Source organism: Diuraphis noxia, unplaced genomic scaffold (assembly GCF_037042655.1).
Source record: "Diuraphis noxia isolate RWA-SAM2 unplaced genomic scaffold, SU_Dnox_SAM2 contig0002, whole genome shotgun sequence".
In the NCBI taxonomy this organism is placed as follows: Eukaryota; Metazoa; Arthropoda; class Insecta; order Hemiptera; family Aphididae; genus Diuraphis; species Diuraphis noxia.
Window position 1 is genome coordinate 81,657,694 of NW_028301712.1, and position 18,120 is coordinate 81,675,813.

The 18,120-nt window shown below is 35.4% G+C and overlaps 2 protein-coding genes across 4 annotated transcripts in view; one reads left to right on the top strand and one right to left on the bottom strand.

Annotated features, from left to right (window-relative positions):
* Positions 1–18,120, top strand: part of LOC107173049 (castor zinc finger transcription factor) — an 86,472-nt gene that overhangs the window by 63,055 nt on the left and 5,297 nt on the right. For 2 of the 3 annotated variants that reach the window (XM_015523403.2, XM_015523402.2), the window contains 11 exons: positions 9,119–9,380; positions 9,468–9,666; positions 9,749–9,965; positions 10,381–11,176; positions 11,486–11,618; positions 11,742–12,023; positions 12,568–12,800; positions 12,965–13,095; positions 13,211–13,303; positions 13,409–13,501; positions 13,893–14,065. In XM_015523403.2, coding sequence (XP_015378889.2) covers positions 9,119–9,380; positions 9,468–9,666; positions 9,749–9,965; positions 10,381–11,176; positions 11,486–11,618; positions 11,742–12,023; positions 12,568–12,800; positions 12,965–13,095; positions 13,211–13,303; positions 13,409–13,501; positions 13,893–14,065 — 2,612 coding nt within the window. The remainder of the gene's footprint in view (positions 1–9,118; positions 9,381–9,467; positions 9,667–9,748; positions 9,966–10,380; positions 11,177–11,485; positions 11,619–11,741; positions 12,024–12,567; positions 12,801–12,964; positions 13,096–13,210; positions 13,304–13,408; positions 13,502–13,892; positions 14,066–18,120) is intronic. The other variant, XM_015523404.2, reaches the window with a different exon arrangement.
* On the bottom strand, positions 14,233–15,490 carry LOC107173050 (uncharacterized). The gene is made up of 2 exons (XM_015523406.2): positions 15,074–15,490; positions 14,233–14,647 (listed from the first exon to the last, which is right to left on the bottom strand). The coding sequence occupies exons 1-2, from the start codon at positions 15,449–15,451 to the stop codon at positions 14,291–14,293; spliced, it is 735 nt and encodes a 244-aa protein (XP_015378892.2). The 5' UTR covers positions 15,452–15,490; the 3' UTR covers positions 14,233–14,290.

Genomic DNA, 18,120 nt, shown 5'->3' on the forward strand with positions numbered 1-18,120 from the left:
GACGATACGAATAGGTGATTGATTGACTTCAATAATATCTACAATATTATTATTATCTATAATCTATATTATCGCCGTCACACTAAAAAATAAGTAAATTGTAATTTACATTTATTGATATTTTTTTGTCGCGAGATTGAAAATACTAACTGTTGTTAAATACTTATCGATATTTCGTATATTAGTTCTTAGTAGTTGGAACATATTTTATGATCATAATGTATCTAGATATATAATCTGATCCATAACCGCAATTTGTGTGCGTTAAACGTAAAAAATCTACATTTCTCTGCGTCAACTGTGAATTAATCACTGACAAGAAAAATTTGGTAAATTTGTACGGTAGTTTTGGAGGTAGAATTATAAACGTATCCATTTCTTATTATCTATTGATGATATACAGATATACGTTAGAAAGATATATAATATATTATGTATAAATGTATGATACTATAATGTAGAATTTAGAGTGTAGAGTTTAGATTATGGACTGTTTTTTTTTTTGGAACTATTGAGTTACGCTTACACATTCGGTTTATTTCCGCTTATTCTATTTTCGCATCCGAATCAATTATAATAAAAATAACGACGTATATTTTTCCATTCCAAAAATCATATTAATATTAACCTCTTTGTATTTTCGATAAACATAAAGCAGCGTAAAAAATAAAGATTAACATTAAGTCGGTTTACCGAAAATTCGAGAATAATAGAATAATATATATTAATATAATGATAAAATAAAGATCGCATGCGAAATTAAGAGCTATATTATAACATTAAATAATATAGGTACTATAATGATCTTTGCACAAAGCATCAAGTTCAGTAAATTTCCATCGTCTACGTATATTTATATTTAATATTATTTTTCTTATAACAGTCATAAACATTTCATTTAGGTGAATTATTATTAAATATTATATTGTGTGCGCGTTATGTAGTGCACTTACTATACTTATATGTTTATATTTGTGTGTATATATATATATATTATTTGTATACGTATACGTATGTTTGAAGTTTTCGAATTACTTATGCAAAGTTATGTAAAACGTAAAATGTCATATTTCGATTATTTACACGTCGAAGTACATTTCCAGTTTACACGTGTATATACATTTTATAATACATATATATATATATATAAATTATAAGGTCGACGCGCTTAATATCATATGTTATATACTTATATGTATACATATTATACACGTAGCGGGCATGGGTTCTATATCCAAAATGCAAATTATCACTCTCGACAGTCGACACTTCCGTTTCCCGTAAACGAATTAACCTCATCGTGAGGGAGCAGGGGGTTAAAATTGTTTATATATTTTTTGTATTACTGCCGTGTGAAACGCGACGAATAAATAAACCTACATATTTTATGCGTAACGTTCGATAAAAATAATATTATTATTAATATTATTTGATACTAAACGGACGCGTATATCGTATTTTGGGCTCGAGGAACAAATTAAAACAGTTATGATGTACCTACAAGAAGTCTAAATAGAAGATGATTTAATTTCGATTCAAAATTCTGACTGTGCTGACGTTATAGCAATATATTATTATTAATAAAACGCACCCGTCCGGTCTCCTGCATATTATTATTATATAATAAATACGCAACCAAATAGGTTGTACAATGCCCATATATAATATTATATTTAGCTACGTGTACCTTGTCGTAGGTTATATATATATATATATACTATTATACCACCTATATAATACTATTATATTATACGTTTTAACATTTTTATTATTATAATAATTATTATTTGTTTATCACTGTGATATCGTACCTATTTATTTTTTACTCATCAATAATGTATATGACGACGGTGCTGAAAATGTCACGGTTTGTGACCGCACAGCAGCGATGCGCGTGCGTCCTCCCCCTCCCACCGACACTATTTCTGCACAGTTTGTCTTCATGATTTTTTTTTATTCATTTTTTTTCACTCACAGATATAAACTCAAGATCCCTACTTACCGGTCATTATGACTTATGGCGTCGAAATTCCTCGTTACTGTGATGTCCCCAATCCGGTTATACACTGTTGCAAGTTGCAAATGCATCCGAATGCATGCCGAAAATATAGTATGGCGAAAATAAAACTTGAATTTCGCGTGATTGTGTTTTTATCACCAGTGAATACATGGCTTCGTAAATAATATTGTAATACTATTAATAATATTGTATACTATATTATAGTGACGAAAAATCAAATACCCTTACAACGACGAAATTTAGTACCAAAAATTGCGTAGTCGTCGTAGTCGTTGTATGTGCGTCGAATTAAAATATCGCGAATGTTTCAGATTCTTAACAAACAGAATAAAATTATATTGTATTATGTACCTATATAGTACCTTAATCGCGTTGCGTTCACCGACCGCCGTTGAATACAAACTTATTCGCGCTCTCGGATTTCTCTGTTTCGGACTTGAAGGTAGTAGGTACCTACAAATATTAATAAATATAATCCCTATACAAATGCGTGCTCGACGTAATAATGATGTCACGAGATACATCATTATTCATTAGTCATTACTATATCGAATATTTCTTATCGGATTCCATTTCACCGGACGGGCATTCCGTAGTTCTTTCGTCCACACATTCATACATAATATCATTATACTTATTATATACATGCAAATATGCAATATATTTTGTATAATTTCGTAACATATACGCGTGCATCGAATTTGTTTTTCTACATATAATACTATATCCGCGACGTGGGAGTGTTATACGTATAGTCGATGTGGTATAATATACTTTTAGTAAATATATATAATATGTCGCGGGTGTGCGGCAAGACGACAAAGAGCAAAAAGGGGAAAGAAAAAAGTTCACGTATATGCCTACAACACATATTGTGATGTTTAGGTCCAGGTGGTTCGCAACCCCTTCAGAAAAAAAATATTGTATTCCTGTACTACGAACACACGCGTGTTTGTCTGTTTTGCCCTACAAAATGCGTATCTTTATGTATAGGTTAGGTTAGTAGAAAACGCATGAAATGAAAAAAAAGGGTTATGACGAGCATTATGAAGAGTGATTTTTATATTATTTAATCATATACGTATATATATTAGAGGGTCGATTTTTTATAAAAAGGTCGAAACCAACAGAAAAAAAATAAAACCGGTCCCTCCCGTTTCCCCACACATGTCGACGTCGTCGTCACCACCGCCGCGCACCGTCAGCCTCAGGCAACCCCACCATGGCGTACACCTATATTATATTATTGTAAATACGTTATTTAATTTTTTTTTCGCGGAAAGGATTAAGGACGACCGTTTTGTCGTCGTCAACAGTAGCAGCGGCGGTGGTGCGTTTCACTCGCACTCGCCAAAAGAAATTAAAAAATTGTTACAATACGCAAAATGGTGCGACCCTACAGCTTGTTACGTAAACAGAAATCGGATATGGGATTAGAGAATTTCGCGCTCCGTTATTATATATTGTATTATATTATTATGTACTACGTGCACGCGGTGTGCAGCTAAAACTATTTCCGTAAAGGGGGTAACCGCGCTCTGCATATTATATATCCGCATATACGTATATAATACAATATATACGTTAGGTTAGGTTGTATACATATATAGATACGTATATTATTTTGTTAAATTTTGTAGGTGCGTGTGAGCCGAAATCCAGTTGCGTTCACAACGAATACACTGTATATCAGCACACGCGTGTAATATTATCTGTAGTTATATTATTATTCCTACTTAAATATTTGATTTCTGAAGATTTATAAAATTGGGTAAAAACTAAAAACAATGACATACAGTTAAGACACAGATGTGGTGTTTATTAACAATTGTCAATTATTAATGATAAATCTGACGTGTTTATATAACATTATTGTTATTATTGTCTTGTATAATGAAACGGACAGGGTAAAAATAGTATAAAAATGTGTTTTCTAGTCAATTTACGAATAATAATTGTCGTTACCCATAAATACTCGTTAAATTAATGCTCGATCTCCACAGTGATTATATTAGTAATAATAATAATAATGCTATAACCGTCGTGTACATGCTTCCTATATATATAAATACATGGCTAAACCGTAGAATCCCAACGTATAATAATAACAACATAATAATGATGATAATAATTTGTCACAAGTTTTCAAAACGTTATACGCACCTGACGACGAATGGACGATAAATAACTTGTAATAAAAACTAACTAATGCTTGTACTGGTCTTTCGACCGTTGTCGGCCTTAGCGCCGCAGGGCATACCTGTGAGTGAAAAAAATACGTGTTAACACAAATATGTATAAATTAAAAAAAAAACGTATAAAAAACTCACCGGTATTTTGTTAATTCGACTTATAAAATAAATCAAATACAGCAATAGAGATGGTTCGAGAATAATTTTTTTAAACACGATTTTTTTTCCAAATCATTATTGATCATCGATACAGAACAGTTTAAGAATATCATAGTACCTACCTAATATATTGCAAACAATAACAAAACTTATAAAAATTGATAATTTTACAATATTATACGTTATCGATAATGACAAAAAATCGAAACAATAGGTACCAACTATCATGCGCATGCACACCAACATGCGTCAAATATATTATGAAATAAAAACTTTACACCTTGGCAGCGTTTATGCGTTCCGACATAGGTCTGTTTGTATATTTCGCGAATTTGTAAAAATGGATAAAAAAAATCAATTGTGATACAAAATAATAATATAAAATATTATTTACATCTATTATACAATACAGTCGTGGTAGCTGTACAGTGTACCCATATATGTTATACATGCTGGTTAAACCTTCATTCGGATCCAAATCATGCGACGACGATCGGATTGCACAATATTGTATTAGCACAACTATCCTTTGTTTGTTTATTACAGTTTTTTAATAACGTTTTTTTTTTTTTTGCTCTCTATCATATTAATGTTTATCTCGTGAGTTTTTGCTTAATCCCTCGGGTACGCGACCGTGACGCACTGGTCGAATTTTATATTTGTAAAACCACACACGAGAAAAACCAACGAAAAAGAAACAGCCCAGGCTGTAGCGAAAAGGTATACCTACCGCAGTTGTAAAATGTATGATATTGTAATTCGATCATCTTGCGTGCTTCGCGAGATGAAAAAAATCCAATAACAATCCGAATTACAACACTTTTTGCAAAAATATAAATATATGCCAGCGCGGGCATATACATTACAATATATAATATATTATATATACATATTAAAATGAAGGTACTTACAAAAAAAACTCGAATACCCGGGGGAAGTCATTAAGTCGTGAACGCGGGTGGTGAAAATCCGAAGGGAGGGAGATAGAGAAAGAAAAACGTTTTCCTTGTTGTTTCTGGCACTGAATAGATAACGGATACCCATTAATCACGACGAAAAAATATCACAGATTTCACTGCGTACAAAATATCTCCGGCGGCTGTGGCCGCCGCATACATAGATATTTTCTGTTAATATTTATTTTACCCACATGTTCTTTTTAGTGTATAATACCTACCGGTTGAGAAAAATATATACACAAAAGTAAAATAAAATAAAACGATTTCTTTTTATTTCATTCCCCTACTAAATCCCGCATGCAATGTATATACTGTGTATATATATATACAGAGGAGTCGTGCCCACACCTCTATAAGCGTTTCGGTTTATGCTTCGTCATGACCTCATATATGTCTTTAAGACACGTTTCGTACAATTCAAATACCATTATCGTGTCTTTTCATCATCATTTTTAAATTTTCTGTAAAAGGACGTAAAAAAAAAACATAGTGTTTAACCCGTGAAATCTGTATAACTATATATAGTGGTAAAAATGGTATTTTTCATTTTTTTTTTTTTTGTTAAACCATCCCTTTATAACGCGGATCCGATGAATTATGAGACAGAATATGTATTTTTTATGTGTGCGCGTGTGTGTGTATTGCAGGTGACACCGATACTAAATGGATTTGTGCCCGAGGTAATTTTCTCTACACCCACGGGAAAAATGATACGCGAGAAATTCGGTACGCCTGTATGAGTATATCGTATACATAGGGGCAAAGAAGGGCGGACAGTAACGCTTAAAAAAAACGCATAATTCGCGTACATAATAATATATAATAAATAAAGCGAGTTAAAAAGAAAACTATCCGACGGAAGCTATAGATGCACGCATGCATACATAAATTGATATAAAATAATAGGAAAAATAATAATGCAGTTATATAATAATACAACTAATAACTATTATCAAAGTTTATCTATTTTTTTTTTCATTGAACTACGCCTATATTATATTATACACTATAAATTATAATATTATAACTTAAATGTCAAGTGTATGTACGTATGTATGGTGCAATTCAAAATATGAAATTTTGGATATCGCTTTTAACTATAGTGTTATAATAACGTGTACAACTTTATATTATTATTGTATATTCGTACATTTACAAGGCCGCAATGACTGCAGCAAGCTCCCACAATTTGCAAACGCGTGCATACAAGTATTCGACTCTATCCGCCGAATGTAATGAACTACTAAATAACAACGTGGTAGGTACCAGAAATTTTCAGGAAAACAGTGAGGGTTTTGTTTTTGTTGTTTCTTTTTGAAAAAAAAATATTACCGAAGTACCGACAGACTAAACCGATTTGTATTATTGAATCCGACTTGTGTACGAATAATACTATATATAAGTGGAAAGACGAATTCGCTGGATAATCAATTTTAAAGTCGAAAAGGGCCGTGAGACGAGAGGTACTGGGGGTTGGTAGGGAAAGAAATGTTCAGAAGTCAAGAAGAGTGGATAGGAGTAAAAAATAAATAAATAAAAATAAGAAGAAAGAATTTCCAATAATATCAACAATAATCGGTTACCATGGTGATTGGGTTTTTGTGAAACGTCTACGAGGCCTGTGCGTTTAAACTTTTTATTATTATTATTATTTTGTTCCAGTCAGTTGTACAATAGGTACTCGAACAATGGCTAAAAAGTTTAAAGTTCGATAATGTAAAAAAAGAAAATACCTGGTTTACTCGGAGATCAATAGTTTTCATTAGAACAATAAAACTATGTTCATTATAACATTCTTTCTCCGTTTCTTTCTTTCCTTTTTTTTTAATTTGCGTTATGTTGAGTCGCGACCAGATACGAGAGAGACGACGCGAACATGCGTATTTAAACCGAATCTGATAAGTTTTCAATTTCGCTCACAATATGGGCTATTGGTGAAATAAGAGGGGAAAATGGCTATATATCGAGACTGAATAGGTAGTCGGAGGCGATTGTGAAGAAGGAGATGATATGGAGATTGTGAACTTTCAATCGAAGTCGTTGCGACCCGCCGATGATAACAAAATAGTTCGTTGGCCAACGCATATTTTTTATAAATTTCAATTCCTCGCATTAATGCTGAGCGATGCGTAGAGCTGATCGCAAGAAAAAAAACTTTATTCTGATATATCTGCCCGGTGAAAATTCTAGACTATAGTATAATGTAAAGGTACTTACATCCCTTTTGAGGTGTTTAATTTTGATAACACATATTATTTTGGATTGCCCCAAAAAAATACTTATATTATATGGATAGTCGAGAAATTGTTTGGATTCAAGAAAATGGGTAGGTAGTAGGTACTAGGTATACACATAATACATACAATATGTTAATATGTATAATGTATATACATATATATATAAATATATATATTATATATAAATGAGTACACCTACATTAGGTATACAAATAATATTTATGATTATTGCCTTTTTCGTTTATTTATTTATTTAATTTTTTTTTCTTAACTTGTAAACCACTATCCGTGTCAAGGGCGGTGTGAAGCATAAGACGCGCGTACGAGTGTGTATATAATGAATGACTTGCAACTACTGCGCTCTCACAATAACGCTTTTATATTATTATTATCATATTAGGCACGTTTATACTCAGGGTTTGGTCTAGTTAAGTGTTTTGTCCCACGTGATTTCCTTGACGTCACTGGATACGATCACCCAATGACAAACCGGGAAAATCAAAATCAAATACAAAAATATTATAACTCAAATCTTAATAATATTGCTTATAATAATAGCTGTTTCGTATTGTGATGATTAGAAAACTATTTTGAATGTACAACTTTTAACAAATTTTAATATGACTATGTCAGTGACATTATTATTAAGTCCGACTGTCATATATTTATATATACCACCAACCATAAAAAGCTGCCATTGTCGTTGTTTATCGGATTTATTGAAATTAATTTGATTGCTGGGAATCGGAGCAAAGCACCAAAAAAAAAAAAAATGTCACGTACATTAATAAAACGAAAAATAATAAAATAATAATCTTACGAAACCGACAATGTAAACTCCTTAAAAAAACATAACATATACAACACAATGTAGCGCGATTCCCTTTTTGATAAATTTCCCTTTTAAACATCACATGTTTCATTGTATTCACGGTATTTTGTTCAAAAAAGACGGTGACCTTTTTTCTTTTTTTGTCGAAAGGGTTGGTCTCATTCGCGAAGGATTTATTATTTCATTTCTACGCGCACCTGGACCACTGCAGAGAGTCTACGTAATTATGGGAAAACAGTCCGGCGCGTCTCTCCCGGTTGCGTGTGTCACCCCTTTCGCCCAGCATCGGGTTACGCGTCTGCCACCTTATATTTTTTTTCTACAAAAAAACCATTCTGCAACTTTATATTATGTACTGTTATTATATATTTTCGTATTACATGCGTACAAAGAAAGGTTTTTTTCGGGGTAAAATGAGGTGACACGGACAGCTCGGGTTACCGGGAACACAATGATTTAACCCTATCCGGTGGCTTCTCGTATTGTCGTTATTGTTTTGTTTTCGCAATATACGGATTCTTTATAGAGGATTTGAAAAATTTGCTCATTTTTCTCATGGCCTCGCTGAGAACCGAACGGGTAATCTGACACCCGGCCTAAGATGACTTATAAGTCGCGTGTTTTAATATATTAACTATATATAATATATATACTCGTACACATTATATCGTGTTATAAATACATATGTATATAAATTTAATTTTACTTTTTTCCCGCAGATAATGGAATATCAAAAAGGTCTCAGAGTCCGTTGGCGCTAACGACTACTAGGTCTGAATCTCAGACAACCGGAGTTTCCTCAATCGCTTCAGCCCTCAATAACGTCACGATGGTGTTACAAGGGGCTTCGTCCACCGTTGGCGGCAGTGGTGGAGGTAGTGGGTGCTCAACACCGACCAGTGGCGATTACTCGCGTTACGTGAGAAGATTCAGTAGCTGTCAGGAATGTGGATCTGCTCGGTGCAGAGATTTGAACTATAGGTACGGCGAAGACTTCTTTACGAGCGACTCGCCTGAAGTGCGGTGCGAGACAGTTTAATATTATTGTTATTCGTTTTGTTCTCACAGAGAGCACTTCCATTGTCTTGACTGCAATTCGAGAGTGTTCGTTAAGAAAGAAGAAATGATTAGACACTTCAAGTGGCACAAAAAGAGGGATGAAAGCTTGCAACACGGTTTTATGAGATACTCGCCTAGTGACGACTGTTCGGACAGATATCAGGGATGCAGTCACAACCGCAAGCAAACACATTATCATTGTATTCAAGTGAGTAGTGGCAGTGACTAATAAATACTTTAAAGTATAATATAAACAAGTATAACAAATTATCGTATTTGCTTTTTCGCAGGGCACCTGTGATAAAGTCTATATAAGCACATCCGACGTACAAATGCATGCAAACTATCACAGAAAAGATTCAGCCATAATACAAGAAGGGTTCCAAAGACTTAGAGCCACGGAAGAGTGTCGAACACCGTACTGCGCATTCTACGGTCAGAGAACTACTCATTTTCACTGCAGACGTGATCACTGTCAGTTTACATTCAAAAACAAAGCTGATATGGGTGAGTCTCGCTAAATAATTTTATATTATTATATTCGTATAACTCGTATATTATGAACAAGGTTATAGTTTTTTGTGTGCATCAAGCAAGGCAAAACTATTCACAATCTAATTTAATAAAAGTGGTGATTGTTAGGGATCTTAAGAATAAATTGGCCAGTCCAATAGCCTCGAAATTTAAAAATAATTAAATATATTACGTATAATTTAATATTTTTCTTAGCCACATTAAAATCACAATTTTGTGGTTTTTAATATTTTTGACTAATAAAGTAAGAGGTTATATTATTATATTATATTATTACATTATGGTAGATTTGACCATATTATGGTTGATTTCAAACAGATTTTCAATATTATATACATATTTTGTAAAAATAATAATGTATAGTACATGAAGCATTTTTTTTTTTCAGAAAAACATAAAACTTATCATATAAAAGACGAACAATTAGCGAGGGACGGATTCAAGAAGTTCATGAAACCCGATCCTTGTGGTTTTTCCAACTGCCGGTTCTCGCAGGTGTGTAATCACATCCACTGCGTGAGGGACGGGTGCAACTACGTTCTTCACTCCAGTGGCCAGCTGCTTAGCCACAAGCGAAAGCACGAACGCAAGGACAGCGAAATTGCGTACCGAAAGTTCAAACTGGCCCAACAGGCCGTGATGAACATGGCTGGAAGTGGCGGCGGTGGTGTCGTCGGTGGTATCGTGGTAGGTGGAGGTGTTGGCGCCGGGAATCCACCGGACCAGGTTAGTGACGATGAATGGGTGCCATGGGACGGGAGACGAGTGGCTCACGGTGCAGCGACCGCGGCAGATTCGCAAATGAACGAGCTGTCGATATCGCCCAACAGCTCACTGCAGTTCCTCCACCAGCAGGCCAACTCGTTGGCCTCTCTGTCTGCACTTGCCGCACAGGCCGGCGACGCGGCCAGCTACAGCAACAGCTCGAGTGATGGAGGCGGCGGTCCCATGTCGCCACTATCCTCCACGCCGCGGGCCCCGTCAAAAATGAGCGGTGGTCACGGGTTCTTCACAGACAACTCGTCCACTGGTGTTGCGGACGGTGGGTCACCCGAAGACGTCGAGATGTGGCCAAGATACCTGACCCGGTTTAAACCTAACACATGTACCGGTGGATCTGGTTGCGTTATGTCCGACATTGACCATTTCCACTGCAAAGAGCCCAATTGCGAATCACCCGTCAAGTACGTTAATAGTGTTAATACCACATTGTCAACCACCCTTAATATGAACGTTTAAAAATATTTTGAAAATAATATAAATATACCATAAAATATAATTATTTTTATTTTATAAATATAAATACTTTTTTTCAAATTTACTAATACCTATAGTATACACTATTACGAATTACGATTCAAAAAATGACTACAGAAAACGAATTAGTAGTTAGTACCTATGGTATAATATACATTTTGATTACTGTGTTGGCTGAAGTTTTTAATAAACAATGTTCTTATAAACTAAACGCATGTGTTTCATTTCCTTATCAGGACTCAAGACGCAGCCGAAACGCACGCTCGCAACCATGACAATCAGGAACGGATCAACGAGAGTTTTTACCCAGGCGGACCGGCCTACTGTCAGGACACGTGCACCAAGGACCAACATTTCCACTGCGTTTTGGTAAGTGCACCTTCCCCGACAAGACGACATGACTAACTTATACACACAATACGCCACCATAATACCGTATCAATAAACTATAAAGCAAAAACGGCAATTACACGGGGCTCATGCGTTTTGCAGGAAGGATGTTACGAGGCGGTACTGCCGTCGGAGCGCGGCGAGCACATCAAGAGTCACGACGTCCCGTACGGCCAGTACAATTCGTTGGACGCTCTTTTCAGGAGAAAGCGCGGCCGACCACCTAAGAACCGAGTGATTGAAGTGTGGAACGACTATGCGGGTGGGTCCACCGGTGATTCCCCGCAGGCCATATTCACCAGTTTCAAATTGCCCAAGCCATCTCAGTCGTCGGGACAGTCGCAACAGTCGGAAGATGCGGAAGTGCCCACTCAGACCACACTGGTAAGACTCACCGTGATATATTATGTAAAAAGAAGATACGCGATATTTATATGCGTATCATATTATTTTATTGGCATTGTTGTGTCATATTGGTGCTGCACCTATACATGTGGTTTTAATAGATAGGTTTTTTCGTCTGATTTTCGAAGCGAGGGTAGAGAACCCCAAGTGTTGATAGTTTGGAGGGGTCGATCAGGCCCTTGCGTTACGACGACGTTTTCTGACGATTTTTATTTTATGATCATATATGAAAAAAATGTATATAAACGTTCTAAAACCAATACTCGAGTTGAAAATGTTCATAAAAAATACTAAGAATGTAATTAATATGTTTAAAAATGTATCTATGTTAAATTGATATATCGAGTTTTACCTATAGCATAATGTTTCTGTTTTATTTTTATTTTTGTATCGTACTATTGTTCATTATAACCAAAACGGGTGAAAAAGAAACGGTCACTATTTTATGTAACATACATATAAATAGAACGTAATAAATTATTTTCCGAAGATTTATAAAATATTCATTTGTGTCCTTTTTTAGGAACAACACTGTTTCGAGGAATATCGTTACGGTTGTCCAGACAATCTTTGCAAGTACACCAGCGAAGGCGTCGCGTTACACTATCACTGCCGAAGGCCCCGATGCTTTTTCGCCACTGATAACGACGAAGAGTTACAAGCCCATTCCACGCATTTCCATGACAACGTCACCATCATGGAGGGATTTTTGTTCTTCGACAAATCGGTCGACTGTCGGCTAGAGACTTGCGCAAAGTGAGTGCAATTATATCATAATTATATAACATAAAAATGAATTATGCTGAAGTTGATATTATAATAATATATAATAATGCAGCAGTACGCGGTACGCCATACACCTACTGCACGTTTCGTTAATTCGTTATTTTATTTCACGGTCCGTTTTCATATTTTTGCAGTAACACGATCAATAAGCATTTTCACTGCGTGAGAGCTGGATGCGGTTACTCGTTCACCAGATACACTCAAATGGCTCAACATTTATTACAACATCAGGCCTCCGCTGGTTTGCAGATTTCTGAGAAATTAGGTAAGTCTGCACTAAACATTCAATGATATTGTAGTATAAAATATACGTATACAGAATAATAAATATATCGTGCCTATTACCTATCTTATAATATAACACCTGTCATTTGTCACAGAAACTCAAATCAAAGAAGAGATCTTGTCTCCGTCGAGGCCCCAAGCCACCCCTTCCCCATCTGATTCAGCTACAAGCCAACGGTCAACAACGGGTAAGTGTTTTATTCTAATTTTTATTTTTATTTTTTTGTTTTAAAGAAATTATCTTAGCGTAGTATTTTTGTCTTGATTGTTTTTTTTTTCTGTCTTGTTCAAAGTGGTGAAGGCTTCGGGCACTTTCTACCCTATGAGCGGCCTATCGAACGCTAAGAGTTCCTCTCCAAATTTTTCAGACCCTGCAACCCTGACAGGTGGGTCATGCAGAAATTATTGTTGAATAGTTATTATAGTTATAATTATAATTATTATTATTTAGAAATTGATTGTATATATGATATACGTATTACATATATCATATATGTATATTATATATTATACACACATAGTATTACGTACATAGCTTCGCTTTTTTCGGTGGAAGTGATCGATTTTACGCGTTTTATTACTATCGTCACACTATAATACTATATACTATATATATAGTCGAAAAACTTGATTGTACACCACGCGATCCTTGCAGTTATTAATTAGCTAGTATTGATTATTAATTATTATATAGTATCAAATTAAATTGTCAATATAAATTTAACTATTTGAATAACTAACAAATATTAATGGAAATATTGTTTGTGCATTATTTAGAAAAACCAAAAACCGATTCCAGTTTAAGTATCGAACCAGTTGTGACTATTCAAGTTTTACCAGAATGGATGAGTTTAGAACGACATGAGAAATACGGACCCGAGCAACCCTGCAGTCGCGCTTTTTGCAAGCTCAAACGAAAAGAACATTATCACTGTAACGCATGCAATCAGGTAAATATAAATGCAATTATGAATAATGGTATACTTTTTCAAGAGGATTTTTACACTGTAACTTTTGGTGTATGACTTATTAATGCTTAACTAAAACTACGACGCGAGACATCGAAGTCCTTCTCCTTAAGTATAATATAGTTAAATAATAAATACCATTTATTTTGATATACCTATATATACGGTACAACGATGATGTCCTTAGATAAAAATAGTTAAAACTGTTTATTTTGGTATTTTAACTTCGTCGCCACACACTACTAATGGTGGAAATTTATCGGGACGGCGCATCCCAAACGAAAACTTAGGCATAACATTGAACTTGTACTTGAGCGGGGGATTGTATGCCTGTGGGCTCGGCGATTGGCTCTTTATCTCGTTGACCAACAAAGGATTTTCGTATTTCTTCGCTAGACTGTATTGGGGCGCTTTGCTTTTGTATTTGTATAAAGGCACAGTTTGATACACCGGCCCAGGTGATTTGATGTCTACGATTTCATCAATTTTTTTAGCCAGCGTAATTTTTTTCTTCGACAGTGTTGACGGCAACTTGTAAACGTTGGATCCAGGGTTGGCGGCTCTCTTAAAAAAACGTATATATAATATACACACAATGATACATAAACTTTATATGTACATAAGTAGTCAATTACATATAAAATACAGATGAATAATTGCTTTTTAATAAGTGAAACGCGATCTTTATGGGTTCCTACTATTTATTATCGAACTGAATGTTCAAGACTGCAATTACCCCAAAAGTACTATTTTCAGGAGATCATTTTTTTAAATTTGATATGGTAAAAAATACTAATGCGTTTAATGACAAAACAAAATAACAGCACATTAATATAATCAATATTTGAATAATTTTTATTTCGCTATCGATTGGAAACTGTTCGATAAAGGGAAACCAATGGTGTTCTACCTGGAGGTTAACCAGATGGTACAGTAATTCAGAATTTAAATTAAATTAATAACTATAGTAGGTATTATGTTGGACATTACGGGATCCTGGTCAATTATCCGAGCTAGCATTTTGAGCACGGGTCCCTTGACCGGGACTCTAGGCTTGTACGCCGCTGGCCCTGGGTTGTCCAAGTCACCGTCCAAAGGCAGTTTCTTGGCCATGGTGTACCGTGGTGCGACCGCTCGGCCACGACACGTCAACTGTGCCAAATTGTACACTACCGGTCCTGGCCCTTCCGTCTCGTTGTGTAAGTCCAGCCGCTGATGCATCGAGCATGATGGTGCGCCGGCCACGGTAGGCAACCGGTTCCGGCGGCCCACCGTCGTCCGGGCTCCATATGCTGCAGGTCCTGGGCCCAATTCTTCTACTCCGAATTCGAATACCTTACGGTCCATGTATCCCGGACACTTCTTCATGATGACGTCTAGGTGGTTTTAAAATTATTTTCAATAGAAATTTTTTAATTCTACTCGCTTCAATACGAGCGTATTTTATGTTAAAAAAAATACAATATTGTGTAATACCTATATACCTATACAGTATACACCGTGTCGACGTGGAAACAACAATTTACGAGACCAATCGTTTTTTATTTATAGTTACTACGTGTTATTATTTTATAATAAATAATATTTCAACAACGACGCGTAAACATTTATTCGATAGGAATTATTCCGTCTTTAAAATATAAACGGCATATTAAACGGTTTCAATTCTAATCAATTTAAGTGCGCGCACATTTCACACTATCAACTCTTTGCTGATTAAAATTGATGATGGCGTAAAAAAAAACACTCAATATTTGTAAAGAAACGGAGGGTATCCGGTTACGTGTCTTGAATTTCGCATCAACAACTTCGTTAACAATAACAAAAATAACAATCTCGTGAGAATTTCAAGCACATTACAAAAAAAAAACTTTTTCTACAAAAAATTGTTTTTTAAGGAAATAAAAGAAGTGAAAAATCATTTTTTAAAAGAAATGAGTAGGTAGTAATATTCGCTGTAGTAGTAGTAGTAGTTTTAATCGATCGTGCGGAATCGCTTCCGAAAAGATGATTAATGATGCGACGACAAAAGGCGAATATTATAGAGAAAAAACGCACCCGGCTCGGTTTTATTATTATCATTATTATTATTTTTTACCCACTGCGTGTAACGCCGCCGCCGCCCCAAGAAAATCGATAATCGATCAGCATCAATGTCATCGGTTTCCGCGGCGTTCACCCCTTTTCGTTTTTTCACTTCTTTCGATTTTCGTTCCGGCCACATACATACAAGTTGCGATAATTATTGTCGTCAAGTCCCCGGGAAAAACGCGCAGGGTGCGCGTTTCGTTTTTATACGTATAATATAATATATATATTTTTTTTTTCGTTGAACATATGCAATTGCGAATGACACGCGTAACGAAAGAGTTAAATGATTGACGACTCTACGGAACAACATTACGTACGCAGACCGCGTTCGTAGCCGTTTTATTTTATTTATTTTTTTGCACCACTCGTTCCTTTTCCGGGTGTTAATTTTTTCGGAAACTGAAAAAAAAACGATTAAAAACTACGGGCGTATTTCCCCTTTGGCTCCCGCCGAATCGCGCTGCTAATGATTTCCGCCGCCGCCGTTTTCCCATGGTTTTTTGTGTGTTGTCACGCATCGCGCAATTTCTAACGGCCGGGCAACAAGTCGCTACTACAACTGCCGTCGTCAACGTCGCAACCACCAAATCACGTGTCGTACTCGATCATAGTTCATACATACATACATAATAATATAAATATATTATTATATCGTTTGAGAAATGTTTACGTGATAAAAATAATTTATATTGCTTCCGATTGTCGTTTCAATTATTATAGAATTTTTTGATTCCACTCACTCCGTTACACTGTTCCGCTGTCTCACACCTGTATAGTAAATAATAATTCAAATAATAATCGTTATAATAGTTATAATAATATTTGCGGCAGAACGAGGCTATTTCAATATTTCACTCAAACGATATCCGAGCGAAAACCGGTCGATTCTTATGCTGGGAACTCGCTACGTACTACTATACGGCCCCTCCCGCGACGTTTGGCTCCTTGGCTGCACGCCGCCAGCCACCCGGACGGTGTTCATGTATTTTTCTTTAAGCGCTAAATTATTCATTTCGTATTACCACTTTAGTCAGTAGGCTACCCGCAGCGTTCAATAATAATAATAATAATATTGACGTGTTTGGACCGAGTTTGTTGTCGTTAAATCTGTCAAGTCGTCTGCAGATAAGTAAAAACCGTGTAATATTGTCGTTGAAAAACCAAGACACTATCAGCAACTATTAGGTCGTTATAATGATTGCTACGCACAGTTATTCGCAGTATTTAAAATCCCAGTGCACGTAGTATTATTACCTTTCTCTCTACTTCTGCCGCTGCGTGAAACGATGTGGACCGTATGGGTCATAATATGATATAATTATTTATTGTTATTGCTCGTACGACGATGACGCGCTTGTTGCAAAAATAAATAAATCCACAAAAAACTTAAAAAAATTGCAAGACAGATAATACCTATCTAACTATACGTGATGTGTTAACGAAAAACGTGGTAAATGATAGTTTTTTCCATATTGTCGATTTATCACTTTTAATTATTTACGTACATTAAACATGTATATTTGTGGCGATCGATAATTCCTAACAACAAGGACCTGTAGTACGCCCAATGCGTGCGTTTAATAAATAATTATTTTAACATAAAATCATACGCCGTGTAAATGCAGACAATAAAATATCATTACAACATAATATAGGTACCTACTATGTAATTGCCGATGTGACCTTCAATTTTTTTCGTTTTGTCTTTTCGTTCCGTTGTTCTTTTTTTCGCGCTGACATCGATGCAATAATATCAATACTAATAACAACGTGTCGTGGCCCCTGGGCGTCATGATGATATCGCGCACGATAGTATTTACGTGTATCGTTTATCGTACTCTAATACGCCACGGAATCGTTTATTTCTGTCGATCGGCGGATAACGCACTTCAAAAAATTATGTTCAATAAAATAAATTATGACCAATCGATACAAAGAAATTGTTA

Excerpts from the sequence above, each read along its gene's own strand:
- LOC107173050 (XM_015523406.2), bottom strand. The coding sequence starts at position 15,451 with ATGAAGAAGTGTCCGGGATACATGGACCGTAAGGTATTCGAATTCGGA. Across the intron at positions 14,648-15,073 it reads GGATAATTGACCAGGATCCC|AGAGCCGCCAACCCTGGATC; the intron begins GTAATGTCCAAC and ends CGTTTTTTTAAG.